The sequence below is a fragment of the Lissotriton helveticus genome, chromosome 9 (assembly GCF_964261635.1).
Source record: "Lissotriton helveticus chromosome 9, aLisHel1.1, whole genome shotgun sequence".
In the NCBI taxonomy this organism is placed as follows: Eukaryota; Metazoa; Chordata; class Amphibia; order Caudata; family Salamandridae; genus Lissotriton; species Lissotriton helveticus.
The window spans coordinates 333,396,230-333,419,130 of record NC_136070.1 but is presented as its reverse complement, the minus strand read 5'-3'; the positions used below and the strand labels follow the sequence as shown (position 1 = coordinate 333,419,130).

The 22,901-nt window shown below is 43.2% G+C and overlaps 1 protein-coding gene across 4 annotated transcripts in view; it reads right to left on the bottom strand.

Annotated features, from left to right (window-relative positions):
• Window positions 1-22,901, bottom strand: part of CCDC88C (coiled-coil and HOOK domain protein 88C) — a 622,549-nt gene that overhangs the window by 270,108 nt on the left and 329,540 nt on the right. For all 4 annotated transcript variants that reach the window (XM_078660043.1, XM_078660044.1, XM_078660042.1 and 1 more), the window contains exons 6-9: window positions 14,630-14,713; window positions 14,140-14,280; window positions 12,798-12,982; window positions 1,834-1,915 (exon numbers count right to left, since the gene is read on the bottom strand). In XM_078660043.1, the coding sequence (XP_078516169.1) occupies window positions 1,834-1,915; window positions 12,798-12,982; window positions 14,140-14,280; window positions 14,630-14,713 (492 nt within the window). The remainder of the gene's footprint in view (window positions 1-1,833; window positions 1,916-12,797; window positions 12,983-14,139; window positions 14,281-14,629; window positions 14,714-22,901) is intronic.

Genomic DNA, 22,901 nt, shown 5'->3' with positions numbered 1-22,901 from the left:
TAAGAAAACGAATATCTCAAAAACTATTGAACAAAGTTACACCGAACCACCAAAAGCATGCTTGCTGAGTTAGGTTCTACATTCACGCCAAGTTTGGGGTAAATCTGTTCAGTACTTTCTGCTGTAGTGGTGAGCAAATTTTCCTTTGGGAGCTAACATGGGAAAAATCTATTTTTGCCCCCCCCCCCCTCCCTTTAAACATTTTTCCTCCTGACAGAACTGCATAAAAACTAGCATGCTGAATCTAGTTGCATAGTATAAGCGAGTCCCATTTCTGGAGCAGATGCATTAATGGGGACCGAAGTTATAGGAACATTAAAAGTGCTGTTTCAATGTAAAGAGATGGTACAGATGCACTTGTGTTGGAGTGCAATCTTTTTCATTGGCATAAAGATTCACCAACGCTTTTCGACCATTACTGGTCTTGTTAACCGCCAACAAGCACAATAAGGGTTGAAACGCATTTATTATTATTTTTTATTTATTTATAAAGTTTTATATAGCGCGAACTTGATCCCGAAGGATATCAGAGCGCTTTACAATTTGAGGCAATTAAATAACTTCCCACTCTATTCCCCTATAAACCCACTTATCTGTGTATATGTGTGTGTGTGTGTGTGTGTACATGTGCGTGTGCATGCGCGTGTGTATGTGTAGGTAGGTTATCTCATTTTGTGTGGGTGGGGGTGCATTGGCAAATCTTTGTGCTTTCACTTGCATTAATAAAACGTTTACACTCCGCTCCGCTCCGCCACAAGTGCGTCCGCATTTTCTCTTCCACACACAAATGTTGGTGATTTATTGAATTGCTCAACACCGTAAAACAGAACACACAATCTGGTGAAAGAGTCTGAGCTCTGGGAGGAGCATTCTGTTGGAATTATATAGATATATAAATTTATACAGACACACGCATATATATGACTCTATATAATATACATATGTAGAATACATAACTGGTTACTGTGTAATAAGGGCCTGTATTTGCCATCAAGAGATTCTGGTGATATTTACAAATCACGAGGCTAAAGGCCGACTGGATTATGAATGTTACCTAAACCCCGAGATGGCAATATAGGTCCATAATGCACATGCTACTCATTATATTTTGTTTTATATTGCATGACTTATTTAATCATTTCAGTATTTTCCAGAAAAATTTGGAGCATTTGTCACTATCTGGTTAGTATTCATTGATTGCCTAAGACAGCAGTATTTAATATTTAAATGTGTTTTATGCAATAATGTGTGTTATTATAAGTAACATCTTACACGTAAAGCACAAAATAAGCAAATTAAAAACATGTATTCTAAAAAGTGCGTTCTTTTGTAGTACATTGAACCCATAGAGAATAGGTTTAACAAGACATACAAAGTAAGAACTTAAAGTGCAATTCAGGACAATAACATTTGGCTCACAGAGTTCTGTCTACAAACTTTGTTTTCATATACTATGGAGAATCCATTGATAGCTACTTGCATCAAGGAAGGGTCTCCAACGGTGAGCTTGGGTGCTGATTAATGCACTGAGAGCCTCACGCTCATTCTGAAAGCGTTTTTTCTTCCTTTTTTTTTTTTTTACCAGCACTGAAATAAAGACAAAATGCTGTCTTAACTATCCCTTTAACTTTATTTGTTTAGAGAAGCTAAATATCTTGAAAAATAATTGAAGACTGTAAATTACAGGAACTAATTCACAATCGGACATCTGTTGTTGTCAAATAAGAGCTTGAAGACCACTAGCAAACATTCCATAGGCAGGGTTTATGTGAATAATGTATATAATAGTGATGCAACTAAGGTGATTCAAACCCAGCCCAACTTTTTACTCACCTCCTGCTTTGTTTTCTGCAGCTCCAAGATCAAGCGATCCAATTCGTTTCTTGTGTCGACCAGTTGCTCAGACTTCTCCTCCCTGCATTGAAATTTACAAAACAGATTATTTCACAAAACGAAGTGCTGAAATGTCATAGGTCTATTAAAAGGGGTCTTCTAGAGAATGATGTCACAATAGATCTCAAAAACAAATCAGACACCAACAAAGGAACATTCTGAAATGCCTATTGTCGGTAACAGTTAGGGGTTGCTGGACTGGGTAAAGCGAACATTTTTTTTTAATCTGCACGGGATGGCCCATCTAAAGGATCAGCCCTCTGTTCCAGTACAGCAGAGGGGATTATAGATATTTATATTCATTCTTCCTCCTTGCCTCTCCCTCCCTCTTTCCTTCTTCACTCTCCCTCATTCTCCCTCACTTTCCCTCACCCTCTCATTAATTCTCCCTGACTCCAGTGGAGTGGTGGAGGTGCCGGTGAGGGACCCCTTAAAGTCAAGAAATTGCCCAAAAACATTTTTGGGGGGTGCACAAGTATCCGCGGATCCACCACGGTGCTCAGAGTGACTCTCCATTTGAATCCACGATGGATCCGCAGATCCAGGCCCCAATTAAAACAAGCATTGAAAATGCAATAGGTCTCGCAATAGAAGAGTTTGACATTTATCGTTTTGCAAATAGATGAGTGTTGTTGCGTGGATGAGTGGCGTTGCGTGGATGAGTGGCGTGTGTGAGTGGCGTTGCGTGTGTGAGTGGCGTTGCGTGTGTGAGTGGCGTTGCGTGTGTGAGTGGCGTTGCGTGTGTGAGTGGCGTTGCGTGTGTGAGTGGCGTTGTGTGTGTGAGTGGCGTTGCGTGTGTGAGTGGCGTTGCGTGTGTGAGTGGCGTTGCGTGTGTGAGTGGCGTTGCGTGTGTGAGTGGCGTTGCGTGGATGAGTGGGGTTGGAATGCAATAGGTCTCGCATTAGAAAAGTTGTAGTTATTGGTCTTGTAAATGACATAATTTAATTATTTTTGCGTTGTTAAAATTGCTAAATTGATGGCTTTGTCATTTACAATGCCAATAGTTATAACGTTTGCAAATGTGACACCTATAGCATTTGGAATGCAACATGTTTTGTATTTACGTGACTTATATGGCAGCTCTGGTCGTTATGCTACATCTCTAGATAGTTTTATCTTCCGCAAATGTGACACCTATTGTAACACAATATGTGTTGTGAGGGTGAGGAGTTGAGGGTGAGGTGTTGAGGGTGAGGTGTTGAGGGTGAGTGAGGGTGAGTGAGGGTGAGTGAGGGTGAGTGAGGGTGAGGGGTTGAGGGTGAGGGGTTGAGGGTGAGTGAGGGTGAGGGTGAGGTGTTGAGGGTGAGGAGTTGAGGGTGAGTGAGGGTGAGGAGTTGAGGGTGAGTGAGGGTGAGGGTGAGTGAGGGTGAGGGGTTGAGGGTGAGGGGTTGAGGGTGAGGGGTTGAGGGTGAGGGGTTGAGGGTGAGTGAGGGTGAGTGAGGGTGAGTGAGGGTGAGGGGTTGAGGGTGAGTGAGGGTGAGGGGTTGAGGGTGGGTGAGGGTGAGTCAGGGTGAGTGAGGGGTTGAGGGTGAGTGAGGGTGAGTGAGGGGTTGAGGGTGAGTGAGGGTGAGTGAGGGGTTGAGGGTGAGTCAGGGTGAGTGAGGGGTTGAGGGTGAGTGAGGGTGAGTGAGGGGTTGAGGGTGAGTGAGGGGTTGAGGGTGAGTGAGGGTGAGGGTGAGTGAGGGTGAGGGAGGGTGAGGGTGAGTGAGGGTGAGTGAGGGTGAGTGAGGGTGAGGGGGAGTGAGGGTGAGGGGGAGTGAGGGTGAGGGTGAGTGAGGGTGAGGGAGGGTGAGTGAGGGTGAGTGAGGGGGAGTGAGGGTGAGGGTGAGTGAGGGTGAGGGTGAGTGAGGGTGAGGGTGAGTGAGGGTGAGGGTGAGTGAGGGTGAGGGTGAGTGAGGGTGAGGGTGGGTGAGGGTGAGTGAGGGTGAGGGTGGGTGAGTGAGGGTGAGTGAGGGTGAGTGAGGGTGAGTGAGGGTGAGTGAGGGTGAGTGAGGGTGGGTGAGGGGTTGAGGGTGAGTGAGGGTGAGGGTGAGTGAGGGTGAGGGGTTGAGGGTGAGGGGTTGAGGGTGAGTGAGGGTGAGGGGTTGAGGGTGAGGGGTTGAGGGTGAGTGAGGGTGAGTGAGGGTGAGGGGTTGAGGGTGAGTGAGGGTGAGGGGTTGAGGGTAAGTGAGGGTGGGTGAGGGTGAGTGAGGGTGAGGGGTTGAGGGTGGGTGAGGGTGAGTGAGGGTGAGGGGTTGAGGGTGAGTGAGGGTGAGGGTGAGGGGTTGAGGGTGAGGGGTTGAGGGTGAGGGGTTGAGGGTGAGGGGTTGAGGGTGAGTGAGGGTGAGTGAGGGTGAGTGAGGGTGAGTGAGGGTGAGTGAGGGTGAGTGAGGGTGAGTGAGGGTGAGTGAGGGTGAGTGAGGGTGAGTGAGGGTGAGGGGTTGAGGGTGAGTGAGGGTGAGTGAGGGTGAGGGTGAGTGAGGGTGAGGGTGAGTGAGGGTGAGGGTGAGTGAGGGTGGGTGAGTGAGGGTGGGTGAGGGTGAGTGAGGGTGAGTGAGGGTGAGGGTGGGTGAGGGTGAGTGAGGGTGAGTGAGGGTGAGGGTGGGTGAGGGTGAGTGAGGGTGAGTGAGGGTGAGTGAGGGTGAGTGAGGGTGAGTGAGGGTGAGTGAGGGTGAGTGAGGGTGAGTGAGGGTGAGTGAGGGTGGGTGAGTGAGGGTGAGTGAGGGTGAGTGAGGGTGAGTGAGGGTGAGTGAGGGTGAGTGAGGGTGGGTGAGGGTGGGTGAGGGTGAGTGAGGGTGAGTGAGGGTGAGTGAGGGTGAGTGAGGGTGAGGGTGAGTGAGGGTGAGGGTGAGTGAGGGTGAGGGTGAGTGAGGGTGAGGGGTTGAGGGTGGGTGAGGGTGAGGGTGAGTGAGGGTGAGGGGTTGAGGGTGAGTGAGGGTGAGGGGTTGAGGGTGAGTGAGGGTGAGGGGTTGAGGGTAAGTGAGGGTGAGAGTGAGGGTGGGTGAGAGTGAGTGAGGGTGAGGGGTTGAGGGTGGGTGAGGGGTTGAGGGTGAGGGTGAGTGAGGGTGAGTGAGGGTGAGGGGTTGAGGGTTAGTGAGGGTGAGGGGTTGAGGGTGAGGGGTTGAGGGTGAGGGGGTGAGGGGTTGGGGGTGAGGGGTTGAGGGTGAGTGAGGGTGAGTGAGGGTGAGGGGTTGAGGGTGAGTGAGGGTGAGGGGTTGAGGGTGAGTGAGGGTGAGTGAGGGTGAGTGAGTGAGGGTGAGTGAGGGTGAGTGAGGGTGAGGGGTTGAGGGTGAGGGTGAGTGAGGGTGAGGGGTTGAGGGAGGGTGAGGGTGAGTGAGGGTGAGGGGTTGAGGGTGAGTGAGGGTGATGGGTTGAGGGTGAGTGAGGGTGAGGGTGAGGGGTTGAGGGTGAGTGAGGGTGAGGGGTTGAGGGTGAGTGAGGGTGAGGGGTTGAGGGTGAGTGAGGGTGAGTGAGGGTGAGGGGTTGAGGGTGAGTGAGGGTGATGGGTTGAGGGTGGGTGAGGGTGAGGGGTTGAGGGTGAGTGAGGGTGAGGGGTTGAGGGTGAGTGAGAGTGAGGGTGAGTGAGGGGTTGAGGGTGAGTGAGGGTGAGGGTGAGTGAGGGTGAGGGTGAGTGAGGGTGAGGGGTTGAGGGTGAGGGGTTGAGGGTGAGTGAGAGTGAGGGTGAGTGAGGGGTTGAGGGTGAGTGAGGGTGAGGGTGAGTGAGGGTGAGGGTGAGTGAGGGTGAGGGGTTGAGGGTGAGGGTGAGGGGTTGAGGGTGAGTGAGGGTGAGGGGTTGAGGGAGGGTGAGGGTGAGTGAGGGTGAGGGGTTGAGGGTGAGTGAGGGTGATGGGTTGAGGGTGAGTGAGGGTGAGGGCTTGATGGTGAGTGAGGGTGAGTGAGGGTGAGGGGTTGAGGGTGAGTGAGGGTGATGGGTTGAGGGTGAGTGAGGGTGAGGGTGAGGGGTTGAGGGTGAGTGAGGGTGAGGGGTTGAGGGTGAGTGAGAGTGAGGGTGAGTGAGGGGTTGAGGGTGAGTGAGGGTGAGTGAGTGAGGGTGAGGGTGAGTGAGGGTGAGGGTGAGTGAGGGTGAGGGTGAGTGAGGGTGAGTGAGGGTGAGGGTGAGTGAGGGTGAGGGGTTGAGGGTGAGGGTGAGTGAGGGTGAGGGGTTGAGGGAGGGTGAGGGTGAGGGTGAGGGTGAGTGCCAGATAGAGTGTACCTCTTTCCTGTGCAAGGTGGAGAATATAGTTTTGTGCCAGATAGTATCAGTGCATTACTCAAATTGGGATAAGAGGCATGATATTTACGTATGTCCTCAGAGCCATGAATCGTCAAGCAAACAAACAATGCTATCCATTGCTATCCACCTCTCGAACCCCGTAAATGCATCTGCCTAATTGCTGGAAAGCCGGGATTGTTTAGTAAGTATAAGATGGGGCACTTGCATCCCTAGTTCAGTTCACCCCAGAGTCTGATCAGAGCTTAATATTAATATGATTGACATTAATATAGCATGCCTTTAACATCTCAAATAAGTATTCCTCTGAATAAGAGTGCCCAAACCTGTGGGCCTGAGAAAATGCACCGCCCGCTGATAACTATCGGGTGTTCGAATACTTCACGAATCAAACCACATCCCACCTGCTCGTACTCAACTGCACTCACTGTGCATGTTATTGTGGCCTATGTCAGCAACCCCTTTTCTTTACTGTGCTTAAAAGCATACTATTTATTTACTCCCTCTGACATGGCATATGCTCAGTACGACAAAGTGACCAGAATATCAATAGCACTGCCGGGGCATGAATTGAGTGTTAATAAATGTTTTATAATGTCTGGGGTTTCCAAACCCCAAGTTCACAACCCGGATGAGCACTCTTGAGAGTTAAGTATTGAAGAGGTGTGTATGGTTATCAACTTTCCATGACATCACGCCTAATGGATACACTGATAAGGATTCTGTTGAAATCAACTCCCTGTATCTGTATCTGTAAGAACTGAATGTTTCGTCTCCAATCTAAGTATGGCCGGAACTCCATTTCACTCAGATTACTACGTTCAAATCCGATGAGATGAGAGGTGTTTTTTTAAAATGAGCAACTTTGCCTCGAGGCCTATATCAGATCTAAATCAGCTTGTTGGATAGAAATGCTGGGGTAATGAGAGAAGATGGTTATGTTGCAATTTGACTGCAAACCCAATTTGTTTATTGGAGGGCAGGGTCGGAATTAACACTCGTCTGTGAATTCTTTAAATGTAGTATGATTTGGCTACTAGAGAATGCGAATAAATAAATATGTGATGAAATGAACAGAATATGCACTAGATCTATCTAATAACTGCAACGGTGTATGGGATTTTTAACCTAATGGTAACTGATGTCTGTCAATTGCTGTTTTATATTTAAACCTATAGCGGCGCCACTGGCATGCGCTGACATCAATTCTCTTTTTTTCCTCACCACTAGACATGGATCCAAATATCCCTCTTATCTCTTTGAGACTCCGATTACCTCTACAAATTGTAAAACAGACGGAGGGCATTGCTGTGGGGAGGGGGTGTAGGAGAAATGCACACGGCGGGCAGGGGAAGGGGCGGAGCGGGGAGAGCGGCATGTGGGTGTGAAGAAGCCGGGGCCTTTGAAGTGAAGCTAAGCTTCACTTCAAAAGGTGTCGGAGGAATGCGGCTGAGGGAACAGACGGCGATTTGGTGATGTGCACGCGCATTTTAGGTCAATGCGCAAGCGCATTGACCTAAAAGCCACGGGCACAGCACCAAATCGCCGCAGTTAGGTAAACTTTGTTTAAATCCCAATAGTCTCGCTCTGCTCAATGCGCATGCGCATTGACAGGCGAGACCTAAAAAGACACACACACACTCACAGGCCACTTACAAACACACACAATCACTCACATATGCACTCACAGACCCACAGCCATACAAACTCACTCACAGACCAATACAGACACCCACTCACTGATCCATACAGCCACTTAGAGACCCACCCATACGGCCACTCACATACCCAGAAAACCATTAATACACCCACTTACAGGTCCACACAGCCACTTACATACCCATGCATAGTCCTACAGAGCCACTCACACATTCAGTCACAGACCTGCAGTCACTCATACACTCACACACCCACTCACAAACTGCTACATCCACTCACAGACCCACAAAACCACTCACACACCCACTTACACATGAACACAAGCACTCACACACTCACTTACAGTCCCACAAGCACTGGCATACACTCACATACCCACACAGCCACTCACAGACCCATTCACACACATGCAGCCCGAAGTGGGGGCTCATGCATCGGCTGCCTTTTGAGGGAGAGTTGGCCACACGGCATGGCTGCAGGCCAGTGCTTGTGGCCACCCCCGCTGCGCACGGCCATAGGCCATACGGTGGCGGTTGGATTAACATATGGTAATTTAATATTACTTTACATTACTAAAAAAACTAGAAATTCCCTGAATAAACAAAGTTTACAGGGACGTTATAGTTAGGAAATAGAAATTTAAAAAATCTTAGACTGAAGAAAAAAAAAAGGATACAGAGAAGTTATCATTAGGTTCCGATTTTACACACTCGAAACCACAGAAACCAGCAGTTCTACTTATCTCAAGAAACTTTAACTAGTGCCCTATGGTAACTAACTCATGCCCTCACCATCCCTTCCTTATTACCCCACAGAATTACATCAGTCATGACATCTTCTATGACATAATTGATAATATCGCTGCAACATTTGCAATAAAATTATTGAGGAGTAAGAAGTGCATGGCGGGGGCTCGAGATATAGTTACCTTAGGGCACGAATTATAGTTTCTTCAGATAAGCATAACTATAAATGCTGAATTTCTATGGTTTTGTGTGTGTAAAATCTCAACCTATATGTAACGTCCTTGTAACCTTTTTTTTTTAGTGTGTATATATATATATATATATATATATATATATATATATATATATATATATATTCTTCCTCTCAAATGCCCTGAGCTTTGCAAAGGTCACACAGCCTCAGTTCTTAGACCGGATGGTAGGAGCTGCATCGTGTGACCTCTGTAAAGCTCAGGGCATTTGAGAGGAAATATATATATATATATACATATACATATACATATACACACACAACACAAATATGTATATACACAGAAAAAATGACAGGTGTTGAAATGAGAAATGAATATTTAAAAAACAAAAACCACAAAAAAGTCAAAAATTGTATTTTCTAAGCTAACTAAATTCTGCACCTTGCTATGCACAGCTTATGACATCACATATTACATCACTCATGACATGTTAAATGACATCATTGATGTCATCAGTGATATCTAAAATGACATTAATGACGACATCTTGACCATAAAGAGTTACTGTGTCTACACATGTGGGTGCATAAAATAGAAATAGCGCAAGCCCTGGAGGCAAGTGTGGTTGAGCATGTTTTAAAATATATGGTGCAACGTTTAAAAATCAGTAACGCTTGTGGTGCAAATAGTACCTGTGTTAAACAAAGGTGAGGCAGAGTGCACCTGATATGTGTTGCAGAAGTATGTTTCAAAGTGGGTTGTGGCTTAAAGCCAAAGCCTGTTGCAAAAAATACAAAATAAACAACTGTGTGAAAGGCCAAAAACTTGTCCTGACAATAGATTATCCACCAGTGGATGTCTGGACCCATGCCCATGTTTAATAGTTGTAATACCATGCCATAGACAAATTCTATCTGATAATTTATACAGGGTGGATGTTTATTTCTAGAACTTCACTGAATGTTTTCAGGCATTGCAGTTTGTTGAATAAGGTAGAATGTAGGGGTGAGTCGCTTACAGGTGGTTTACCTCCCATTGGAGTTGTAGCATGACTCTCAGCTTGTATGCCATCTCAGGAAAGCGTGATGTGTATTATAGCAAATTTTGGAGAGTTGATCATAGGGCCTTACAAAAGGGGTCTTATCAAAAAATATCTGTCAACCTTTTGACTTAACCCCTTCCATGCTCATGACGAGCTCAGCTCGTCATGCAGTACACTGCTCGTGTGCTCATGGTGAGCTGAGCTCGTCATGAACAATGGGAAATCTGGAGTAACAGCGCTCAGGGGGAATTGCCTTAGCACTAATGTGGTTAAAATTCCGGGTCATGTGAAGTCTTTAAGATGGTTATCATGTTAAGGTGGATAGTGTGCAAACTCTTCTTAAAGAGTGTTCAATGTTTAAAAAGGGGTGAACACATTAGGGTCCATGGTGGCATTTTTTTTTCTTTATTCATTTTATACCTCCAAATCAGTAAATCAAGCAAAATACAATCATACAGCTTGCCCGCCTCTGCCGAGGTGGTTCGTATTTCAGCAGCAATACAAGACAAAGTCTATAGCAATGATTACATTTGTGGAGGTTCGTCTGTCCTCAATATTCTCAACTTCATTTCGCGTTTAAACATAACAGTAATAAACTCTCAGTAATGGCTAAAGAATTATATATATATTTTTTAAGCATTTGAGGCAGCTAGGCGCGTTATTTTGTAGGTAAGCGCATCACGCGTGTTCACCTACACAATGATGCGTACTTTTTTTTTCTTTTCACTTAGTAATCCGAGTTGGACTGGTAACTAACAAAAAACAGGTTTAAAACCACGAAGGAGAAGAGTGCGGAAGCAAAATGCAGGATGCAGGAAGAGAAGAACAGGCTAAGCAAACCAACACGGGGGAGAACAGACTCAAATGGCAAGACAAAGCAACACGGAAATGGTGGAAACACAGGAGACAGAAACAAGGGGGGGGGGCAGAGAAGGACAGTGATGGGCAGAGCACAGAAGCACACAGAGGAGACAACTGGAAAACACACACTTGTAGTGTGTATCAGTACAAAGAAATAGGTAGCACAAAACAAAACAAGCAGTGTAAAGACACAGAGTAACACGTGCATGCCCCAAGGAGGTGGAGGGGTCAAACTCACAACTGGGAAGTAAACCCCACACAAACCACCAAATTAGAATCAAGCAAACGAGTGACAATGAGACCAAACAATAGTAAATTATGAGTGAGCTCTAGGCCCACTATGAGCTAACAAAACGTCTAGGAACACACAGCACATGCTCAGTATTAGGCAAGACCTAAAAAGCAGTACACATTTCCAAATAGGGGCAGTTTTTAATTTGTAAAGACACGCTATACAGGTGTTTTGCAAGCTATGGGAGCCTACAAGCATTTGTGCTTGCTGAAGGCAATGTTTGTACTAATATCAGAGAAATCAACAGTGGAAATTGTCCCACAAAACTATAAAATAGGCCCAGAAACAGCCAAAAACACAGCCCACACACTGGTCAGCCAGCCGAGCCCCTCTGGCACTGCCAGATTGCTTTTTAAAGGCACGAACAAGTCTCGAGCTTTAGAAGTGACATTGTGTACCTATTGACACCTGATGCCACCCAAGTTTGAGGCACTCTCCACCACATGCCCCCAACTGGTTTCCTGGCTGGGGGAATGGTAAGGAATGGAAGCTACAGAAGTTAAATACTGTATACTGTTTACTTTCCTTTCTCCACTGCCTTCACAATATCTGAGACCAAGGGAAACAATGATCATACCAAGGTTTCCAAAAGGCTAGCCAGGAGGTGTAGATGCTATGCCTGGCTACCACTAACTGACGTCCATGATCGCTTACTTTGTACCAGTTCCAATTCTTCCTTTGTGCACTTGAATGATGTTCTCACTTTCGCTTGCCCTTTTTGAGTAAATGCTTTGCAGCTAATGTTCAACTCTGCATACCAGCTCCATTAGCAAACTTTATACAGAGGCACGAAAATACAAAAGAGGCGGATTGTTTGCAACAGAGACCTAAAAAAAACACCAGCAACATAATCCCTTGTATTATTTCAGTGAAGAAAGAGGGTTCCCAGGCTATTACATGACAACATACAGACCTGGGAAGACATTTCTTCACCTGTGCAATGTTCATTATTGCAGTCAGAAATAAGCCCAAGTCAAATCAAAACTGACAAATTAAAGTTGAGCAATACACCGAGAAAGAGAATGCTATGACTTGTTTCGACACTTTTATGACTTGTATCTTTCCCTTATCATGTAACCTACAACTGTTACACATCCAAAGAGCACAACTAGAAATAGAAACACTTGTGCAAGGTTTTATGCTAGATATCAGTACAGTATTATTTTTAGGTGACACCATCTGTGAGTAAATTCTTGGCCTACAAACCAAGTGATGCACCAAAACAAACTCATGCAAATATTCTTTAAAATGTCGTCTTTCTATAAAGGTGGGTTCATGAACGATGGGATGATGTTTTAAATGAAATTAGATCAAATTAGATCTTAGCCTATTTTATATTGCTTTAAAATCATTCTAATCATGATCCAATTATGGATCGATTAGCATTTCCGTAACTCAAACAAATATGAGGAGCATGTAATGTTGGTTGGGAGACTTTCACATACACCAAATGGAGTCTTACATACTTTCAATAGACATTGTGTAAAGCCCTGGGTCTTCTCAAACATGTGATGCAAGATTCACCGACCAATAAGCATGTCCGATCTTCCACAAAACGAGACTGTGGACATCAGAAGAGTTGGGGGCACACACACCCAAGAACTGGAACCTTTTGCCACGAATGACGGTAGGCATGCCATACTCAATGTAATCATTACACCATTGTATCACACATGACAACAATATGAGGCACGTTGAGATGAAGTGTTTTTGGTCCAGTGCAGAAGCCAAAATGGGAGCACAATATACAGGTTCTAAGATCTGCAACTTTGACTGTAGGCCACATTCTCAGTTTGCTCTGCCACAGCTACCTTTGATAGATGCAGAAATTGTCTGCTCTGAAGAATGAAAAAAGAAAGTTGACAAGTCTAGTTGGCACGATTCCTTCACTAAAACAACTTACAGATCTTGCCTAATCCGCCTGAGTTTGGCTTTGGTGTCTGCCAGCTCCACGGCCATGTGCTGCTTGTCCTCGTTGGATAAACGGTTGGCTCGGTTCGGAGAAGACTGAGGGCTTGAAGCTTTCACAGGGCTCGGGGGCTGTTGAGCCTGCAGGTAATCCCTCTCTTGAGTGAGATCCACTACCATCTACAGAAATAGGAACAAAGAGACTTGTGTTTGCAAAAACGTGCCAATTGCAGTTCAAGTAATAAGGGGTGGCAACAGTCCAACTCGCTCTAGTGCCAAGGGACTTCTCATTGTCTTGCCGTATGTAACCTTAAAAGGAACGCAACAGTTGTTGCACCCTACTATACACAGTTAGGAATCCCCATTTTGTTGTCACTGCTCCACAACCTGCTCAACACAAGCGAGACAATCACTGATCATCATTTATTACATAATGATTGATGAAAAGATGTACATATGTTATCCAAGACTAATGTAAATATAACTGGTGCCTAAGCCATAAAAGAGAGTGATCAAGGAAACTACATACATAGATTTCATTTGAAGAGACCCAAAGAAAAGGAAGGTAGAAAAAATGGCCATCAGAATACACAAGGAGAAGGATTTCTTAACAACATAAATGGTCGCTTTGGGAGCGATCACTGTAAGAAAGCCAGGAGATTCTCTCTAAGGTTAGTGTCTATCAGACATTTTGGGATAAGGTAGAGGAGGTTCGTTTCTCCCTATCCCACACGCAGAACAATTAAGGCTGCGGATAAAGGTGCGGTTCTTGTGGTCTCACCTTCCTAGCTTGGTAGCATGTTTTGCTGCTGCCCTCTGGACTTTTAGGAGTTTATCGGTATCTGTGTAGTACTTCTGTCTGGAGAAATATCAGACCCTCTGCTCAGAGAGAACTGTGCCCATTTGACAAACTATGCAATATTTATTTGGGCTGTGTGTGGTTGGGGGGGTGTGACTGTGTGGTTGAGAGAGAGAGGTGAGTGAGGGCAAGTCGTGTGGTTGAGAGAGTTGTGTGTGTGTGGTTGAAAGAGGTGAGTGTGGTGATAGATGTGTGTGGTGACAGATACTTGTGTTTGTTTTTCTCTGTGGTCACCAAACCAATTCCAGCATTTTCAACCTTTCTGGACTCATCCAACAGTAACCATTTCGGAAGCTTGGTATGTTGTCAAATATCACATATTTTCAAATGTCACTAGAATCCAGGAGCATTAAATCGGTTGTTATTCCTATCCTACTGCACTTGAAATGTTCTGAAATAATCCCTCAGATAAAAAACTAACCAGAGCGATGCTTTGCACATCAGTTTCTGCAATGAATGCCCCTTGCTGGTCTCTCACCTCTGCGCACTCGTCTCGCTCATCAATGAGCCTCTTCAGATGCAGAACCAGGCTCCTGGAGAGCGAGTCCAAGTCTTCTGGTGCCACATCTGGGAGCTCCAACCACTGCAGATCAAACACGTTCTCCTGATTGTGGGTCACCTAACAAATTAAACAATGCCAGGGGAAAGGATTGTGATACAATTAGTGTATTCAACTAACACGCACTATAAAAAACAGATGAAGAGTCCACGAACCACCACCCTTATTTATAATAAACCCATATAGGAAGTGTTTAAAGTGCTTTGCTGAAAATGACGTCAATGAAAGATATTCAACTAAGACTACAAATAGAAGATCAGTATCTATTTTTCATGTGTGTGCTGCCAAGCACTGGGATGAAGAGTGGCAAGTACCAGGACCAATGCCACATCTCATCTGTTATACAGGAAGGACATTTGCTAAATCAAGGATGAGGATATGGAATGAATTCTAAGAACAATTTGCAAACCTCTTGGATATGTGATACTATTGCAGCTTGTGTCCCGATATCCAATTGCTTGATTTTGTCGATGAACTCCTCTTTCTTCTCACACTTAAAAAAAAAATGGGAAAGAAAACACATTTAAAATGAGGTGTTTCATCACATTCCAGAGGAGTAAACACTATTGGCTTGTGTATCCTTACTTGCAATAATGGAGTACAAAATAAGCAGTGGCAATGCCTAGAGGTCTGCATTTAATGTGCTACTGCATTCAGCGTTCACATTTGAATGAGACATTCGAGAGCAAGGCTGCAGGATGAAGGTAAAAGGATACATTCAGACCGCCAATAGCACTAGGTGAGAAATTGACATTCCACTCCATAGGGTCAAGAAAATATTGATCATGTCTCCAGCCAATGGCTGGGAAAAGCCGATAGAAGAAAACCTGCTAAAATCCAGACCTAACAATCAATCTAGGATGACAAGCGAAAGGATAGTCAGCCATCCGCCCTCCCCAAGTATGAGTCAAACATAAAATTTGAATTGACTGCAAAAAGCCACATAGAGAGGCCACGATCAAAGTGGTCCATAGAGTATGCCACAGTCTAACTCACACTTGGTCAAAAAGAAAAATTGTTTAACCATTCTTTACACCTGGCAACTCCCTCTAGCAGTAGGCATAGTTACATACTATTGACATAATGCAAGTTGAGTACAGTGACAGCAAATATATTCATTATGATCGCCAGCTGAGTTAAAGCATCTGCTGTTGAGATCTGGGTGACATAGGAAGGCAAAGAACTTAGTAATCGTTTTGGGTACACAGAACCTTTCACCCGGTCAATAAAATGAGTACCTTTGTGTTTGGTTAATGTTAACAGGTATTATTTAGAGCACTTCAAAACTTCCAGACTTTGGGGGTCCATAAATGTTCTTTTTTGCCTCATGGAGGCTGAACTACTTCCATAAGAGCCCATCTGTGCCAAGATTTTAGTTGCATATCAATTCCTGGGGAAACTAGTATTGCAAATGGACAATCCTGGTAGATGTTTACTTATGTGAAGTTTTTGTAGTTGCCAATCAAGTTGGTTGTCAACTACAATGAGATCGCAATGGCCCTCCCATTGTCCTTCAGGTAACTCAAATTCTCTCGATAGAATGAACCATTGTTTTTGATACATGCCCATGTACATTTCTCTCTACATCCACTGCCTTCAGATTCAACTCCACTGACGGAGCACAGAGGAATATAGCATGATATGCAGCCGCTCTTAGCCAATCAAGAGTAGTTTCCTCATTTGACAGCCAGTCTCATGCTTCTCGGTACCTCTCATTCTGCCATGGATAGAGAAGTCTTGGGATGGTCCATGTAGGTGCAGACTTTTGTTTTGGTTTTTTATCCACTTATTACATGAATTCTGAATAAAGTGTGAAATCTTTCTGTGTTATGTACATAACATACATACTCTACTCGGAACCTTACAAGGTCCTCTGCCCAGCCAAATACCCTAGATATTCATCTATATTATGCTTGAAACTCATTGTACGTTTTTATTATGTTTCATATACTGTGTGTCAAAGAGAACGATTATACTCGCACTGTCTATCTGTGATCTCTATGCTATTTACCTTGTTTCTATGTAACGAAGACTCTACCCTGTAAAGCGCTCTGATACCTGCAAGGGTCTGGTTCGCGCTATATGAAACTCTCCAAAAAAAATACATCTCTTTTCTCTTTCCAGTGGACAGAATTAAGGAAAGGTATGAAGGGCTTTAGGGTTAAATAGATGACAGTATCAGATTAAGGGTATAGGTATATGGGTTTAGAATACAACCCGTAACGGGTGTAGGGTTTGCTACAGTTGCATTGCACGCCTTTTACCAGGACTCATAAGTCGTTAGTCGGGTTCACATGGCAGGACTTTACTTGGCAGGTAAGTATATATTTAATTTTTTTAATGTATGTAATCCAAACTACCTATACCTATATAGATATATGCACATCCGTATATGAGTGTGTGTATGTGTATATATGTGTAGTTAGTATATACGTATATATACACACACACAAACATATACCTATATAAGATATACATGTTCAAAATTGATGTACATTTAATTTTTAAAATGTGTAGTAATTAAAATGTATGTTATACATTTCAAATTATATTACAACTAATGTGTAATTTACATTTAAGATAAATGTATAGATAATTTTATATATTGTATTGTCATAATTTTATTTATTATATTAAATTAACTTTATAAGATGCAGAAGTGAGTATTGTTTTGGTTTGTAAAGGGTGTTAGGGTTCAAGAATGGGTAGTAAGAGTTTTTACGGTCAGTAAAAGGTAGTGGATAGGGCAGCAAGGGATTTTTATGGTCAAGGAAGGCTATTATTGAATTAAATAATTTAAAATGTGTATTTAAATTACATTCAAATTAATGTTACTTTTTGTTAAAAAAATATTAAATGTAAAATATGTCAATCCGTATATGTGTGTGTGTGTGTATGTATATATATATATATATATATATATATATGTATATATATATTCAATGAAAAACCATAGGTTTCAGGCCTTATATAGTTAGGAATTCGCATTTAAAAAACCTTTGAAATTCACTGAAAAAACCATAGGTTTCAGGCCTTATATAGTTAGGAATTAGCCCACTGCAGGCCTAGGGGGTCAGGGTGCTTCTACCCTGCCCCCTTTTTGAGTTCTACACGTTTGTTTTTCTGCTTTCCTGTGCCTCAGTCTACCGAGGTACAAGATGGCTGCCAACAATTTCTGTTTTGGAGTGTTGACAGACGTTGGCAGTCAATCAGAATGCAGCTAGTACTCGGGATGGTACAGAGTACAGTAAGCTTATATAGATATATATGTGTTTTTGAAGTTAATTTTCATAAAAAACACTGGAGCAATTTTCACCAAATATAGAAAAGGCACTTCTGCGTACCAGTCCCTACAATTTTGCAAAGTTTGGTGTAATTTCATTCAGCGGTTCGGGCTGTAGCCGTGTCTATTCGTCCTATGGAAATTATCATGGGGAAAACACGTTTTGGGACCCCCCCTTGACGAATCCCCCCGAAACTTTCAGGGAGGAAGCGGAGCTGGCCAATACTTTGGAAAATTTCGTGCAATTTCCTCAACCGGCGCCAAAGTTATTCCCAATAGAATGTTGCGGATTACCTATGGTAACTAGGATATGGATATGGATATGGATATATATATATATATATATATATATATATATATATATATATATATATATATATATATATCCAGCACAATATCCTTATGACTTCATAAGAAAAACGCCGAGCCCCAATTTTAGTGCATAAGAGCAAAGATATACCCCCCAGGACGTCCAATCTTGTCCTCAATAGGCAGTACGTTCGAAAACACGTCAAAATACATTGACTATTTTCTGAGAGAGTACGTTCAGTCGTTACCATCCTATGTGCAGGACACACAACATTTTTTGAGACTAATAAAAGACATAGTCTGGGACGAAAATATGCTACTGATGACATTGGACGTCAGTAGCTTATATACATGCATACCACATGACCTTGGTTTAGAAGCATGTGCCTACTACTTAAAAGAGAGACCAGTTGGTTTTTTGAAACACATGGAGATGTTACTTACCATGATATCTCAGTGTTTAAAAAACAACTTTCTCATTTTCGATCATGTGATGTACTGCCAGGCTCGGGGGACCACGATGGGAACCTGCTTCGCCCCCAGTTATGCAGGTCTTTACCTGGGCTGGTGGGAGGAGCAGGTGGCCAGTAACATCAGTGCCTTTTCCCAAAACGTGGTCCTCTGAGCTCGGTACATCGATGATATTTTCTGCATTTGGAGGGCTGACTGTGTTACAGCAGAAAACTTTGTGAAAGAACTGAATAATAATGGTCTTAACCTTGCATTCACAAGTACCATGAATAAAGAATGTATAGAGTTTCTGGATATAATGGTAAGAGTAAAAGACCAGCATTTAGAGAGCGAACTATTCAGAAAGAATACGGCAGGAAACAGTATCTTAAGTGCTGCTAGTTGTCACCCAAGAAACCTAATCAATAGTATCCCGTACGGGGAACTATTGAGAGCCAGAAGAAATTGTAGCTCAAATTCAACCTTCCAAAAGGAGGCTGAAGTAATGCAGGAAAGATTTAGAGAGCGGGGGTACTCGCAAAAAACAGTTAAAGCAGCACATGAAAAAGTAAATAAAATCAACCGGGACGATCTGCTTGTTGAGAAGGAGGTGGTTGAGAAAAGTGAGCCTATAAGATTCATCACCACCTTCAACAATCAGGCTAAGGAGGTCAGAACATGTCTGAGTAAGTTTTGGCATGTGCTAGGAACAGATACAACTCTAAAAAAGTGCATTGAGTTATATCCTAGTATTACTTATAGACGATGTCCAGCTTTGAAGGGCATACTATGTAAAAGTAGTTTACCAATGGAGAAAAAGAAAACTTCTATTGGACAGATCAAGATGTAAACACTGTAGGGAGTATTGCATGTGAGTTTCTTTCTAATGATATATTCCCTGGTGGTTCCAGGGATAGTCAAAACCTTACAGTCTTTGCTATATTTACATGCCTTGCATTTTCTACAGCATTTAAATCCCCCAGCAAGTATGGCGTCCTTCCTGCCTAACTTGGTGACAAAATTTGGGCTTAATTCATCCCGTAGGGTTTTCCCTTTCCGGAACGTAATCTGAGGATTCTCATTCAAATACTTTCTAAGATGTTCACCGGTATTGAGAACATGCCAATGTTTAGTGAGGATTTTCCTGACCTCGTGAGATTGCCCTGAGAATGTTGTGATGAATCAGATAGTTTCTGACTCATCCTTCCTTTCTCTTACATGCAACAATTCCTATCTTGTTTTGGTATTTATACGCTGTACCGCTTTATCAATCACTTGCTTACTGTAGCCCCTGTTCAAGAATCTCTGACACATAATTTTCTGCTCTGCTTCAAATCCATCCTCTGTACTGCAATTTCGCCTGGCGCGCAATAGCTCGCCATAAGGAATGCTGTACACAAGATTTCTTGGATGGCAGCTGGAGGCTCTCAGAATGCTGTTACCTGCTGTACTTTTTCTGAACAATTTAGTTGTTAATATATTGTTCTTAACTTCGACTTTAACTCTCCTGACTAATATGTTCTGTCAGTTGTAAATTGAGACAATTATTATTGAGTTTGTCAATGAATCTTTTAACGGAGATAGCATCACCATTCCAAATGAAAAAAATATTGTCAATGTATCGCAGCCACAGGGCCACGTTGTTGAATTCTGCCATATCTCTGACGACCTGCTCCTCCCACCAGCCCATGAAAAGATTCGCATAGCTGGGGGCGAAGCAGGTCCCCATGGCAGTGCCCTGTGACTGACGATACATGACATCATCAAATCGTCAGTCACAGGGCACTGCCATGGGGACCTGCTTCGCCCCCAGCTATGCGAATCTTTTCATGGGCTGGTGGGAGGAGCAGGTCGTCAGAGATATGGCAGAATTCAACAACGTGGCCCTGTGGCTGCGCTACATTGACGATATTTTTTTCATTTGGAATGGTGATGCTATCTCCGTTAAAAGATTCATTGACAAACTCAATAAGAATTGTCTTAATTTACAACTGACAGAACATATTAGTCAGGAAAGTATGGAATTCTTGGATGTTAAAGTCGAAGTTAAGAACAATATATTAACAACTAAATTGTTCAGAAAAAGTACAGCAGGTAACAGCATTCTGAGAGCCTCCAGCTGCCATCCAAGAAATCTTGTGTACAGCATTCCTCATGGCGAGCTATTGCGCGCCAGGCGAAATTGCAGTACACAGGATGGATTTGAAGCAGAGCAGAAAATTATGTGTCAGAGATTCTTGAGCAGGGGCTATAGTAAGCAAGTGATTGATAAAGTGGTACAGCATATAAATACCAAAACAAGAGAGGAATTGTTGCATGTAAGAGAAAGGAAGGATGAGTCAGAAACTATCCGATTCATCACAACATTCTCAGGGCAATCTCACGAGGTCAGGAAAATCCTCACTAAACATTGGCATGTTCTCAATACTGATGAACATCTTAGAAAGTATTTGAATGAGAATCCTCAGATTACGTTCCGGAAAGGGAAAACACTATGGGACGAATTAAGCCAAAATTAGGTCACCAAGTTAGGCAGGAAGGACACCATACTTGCTGGGGGATTTAAATGCTGTAGAAAATGCAAGGCATGTAAATATAGCAAAGACTGTAAGGTTTCGACTATCCCTGGGACCACCAGGGAATTTATCATTTGAAAGAAACTCACATGCAATACTCCCTACAGGGTTTACATCTTGATCTGTCCATGCAACAAATGGTATGTGGGCAGCACAAAACATGAGGGGGAGGGGAGTTGGCCTAACGGCTAGGGCGCTCGACCTCGGACCTGGGGATCTGGGTTCGAGTCTCGGTAACGACGCCAAAAACCTCCTGTGATTCTGGGCAAATCACTTAATCTCCCCATGCCTAAAATGAATGCGTGTCCTCATGTAACGTAACTGGTGCTATGTAAAGCGCTCTTATACCTGATTCAGTTCGAGTCTAGTTCGCGCTAAATAAAACTCTGCAAAAAAATAAATAAAAAATGAGGCCAAGAAAAGAGTGCTGGAACATCTGCGGGCTATCCGCTCCCACAATAAGCAATATCCTGTGGCCAGGCATTTCTTTGACAATCACATGCAGGACGAAACCCTGATGCGAATGGTGGTAATAGACTGTGTTGATTTGGGTGTCAGAGGTGGAAATTATGAGCTATCACTAAGAAAATTGGAATCGAAGTACATCATCGATTTTCAATGCCTGTCCCCGATGGGATTGAATATGAGTGAGGAATTGTCCATACACCTTCATGAATGATGTATGCATAATATGCAATTTGAATATGGTCAGCCGTCTGTTATTGATTTTATGTATTTTAATCTTTTTAGATGGCATGGGAGGACTATGTGGCAGCATGAATGAAATTATCTTGATGGCGTAACTCGTTTGGGTTAGAATAATGACAAAAACACAGGATCAAACTGGGAACTGCTTGAATATGCATTATAGTGTTGGAATGTGCCCATTGTTCATTTGTGCCTTATGATATATAATCGTTACAAAACTGTACCATCTGTAATTCAATGCCCACTGGGGCGTGATAGTAACATCGTAGATATTTATATATGCACTGGCAATTGATTAGGCCCACTGGGGCATGAGTTGGGTGTTAACGAATTGTTTGGCACAGTCTATATCTAGGACCGTGAGGGTCAATGACATTGCAACCTGTATATTTTATTGTATGAGACTGGGATATTACGTTTTGAACGCTATTACCAGAATGAATTTAATCTGTGGAGAAATTTGCCATCAATCCTTACACGATCAAGTTGTACAGAATAAACTCAAAGAATCTTGGGATATTAAATATACAATCATGCAATTATGAAACAGTAATATATGAAGCAGTAATATATGATAAAATATTGGCATTATCAACGCTACAAGGTACAACAAGATGGGGCGTATGTGGTATATTTTGATATATTATTCAAATGCCCATCGTTGATGCGATATTCATCCATTACAAGATGTCTGCCGTGTTTACACTGTTTGTCACATGATTTATCACTAAGGGTGTGTTTTGTGAATTTAAAAATGGCCGCTTGTGTGGGTCAGACGAGCGTGAACAAGCCGTAATGGTGAAACGCGTCGGGACTTTTCACTTGCAAAAATAAATAAATGCAAGCAATCTCTGGGTGTCCTGGTTCATTTCTTACAACGAGAGATGATCTGGAGCGAATATATGTAATCTATGTATATGTCATCGGTGAGCAAGGGCACAGACGTGCCCGAAACGCGTCTGAAGACATTTACCACTTTATGCACGAATAAAAGCATTTGGAAAGAAGCAGTCTGACGTGGGCCTATTTATGTTGTCTGCGTACCGGTGTGTGCTTGAGGCACCTTAAAGGCAAGTCGGAATATATATATATATATCTATATATCTATATATAAATATATAGATATATAGATATATATATATACCGAGAGAGAGACAGAGAAAGTTTAAAAGTATGATTACTGTGGTTATTTATTTTTAGTCTGTTCAAAATAAAACAATAGTTATGCATTCCATAGTAACACTGAATATAACTTATTTCGGTAGAGACCACGGTAATTTCTGAGTTGAGCGATTACAAGTGTAAATGAAAAAATTAACTGATGCCATTTCTCATTAAAAATTTCGATTTACCAA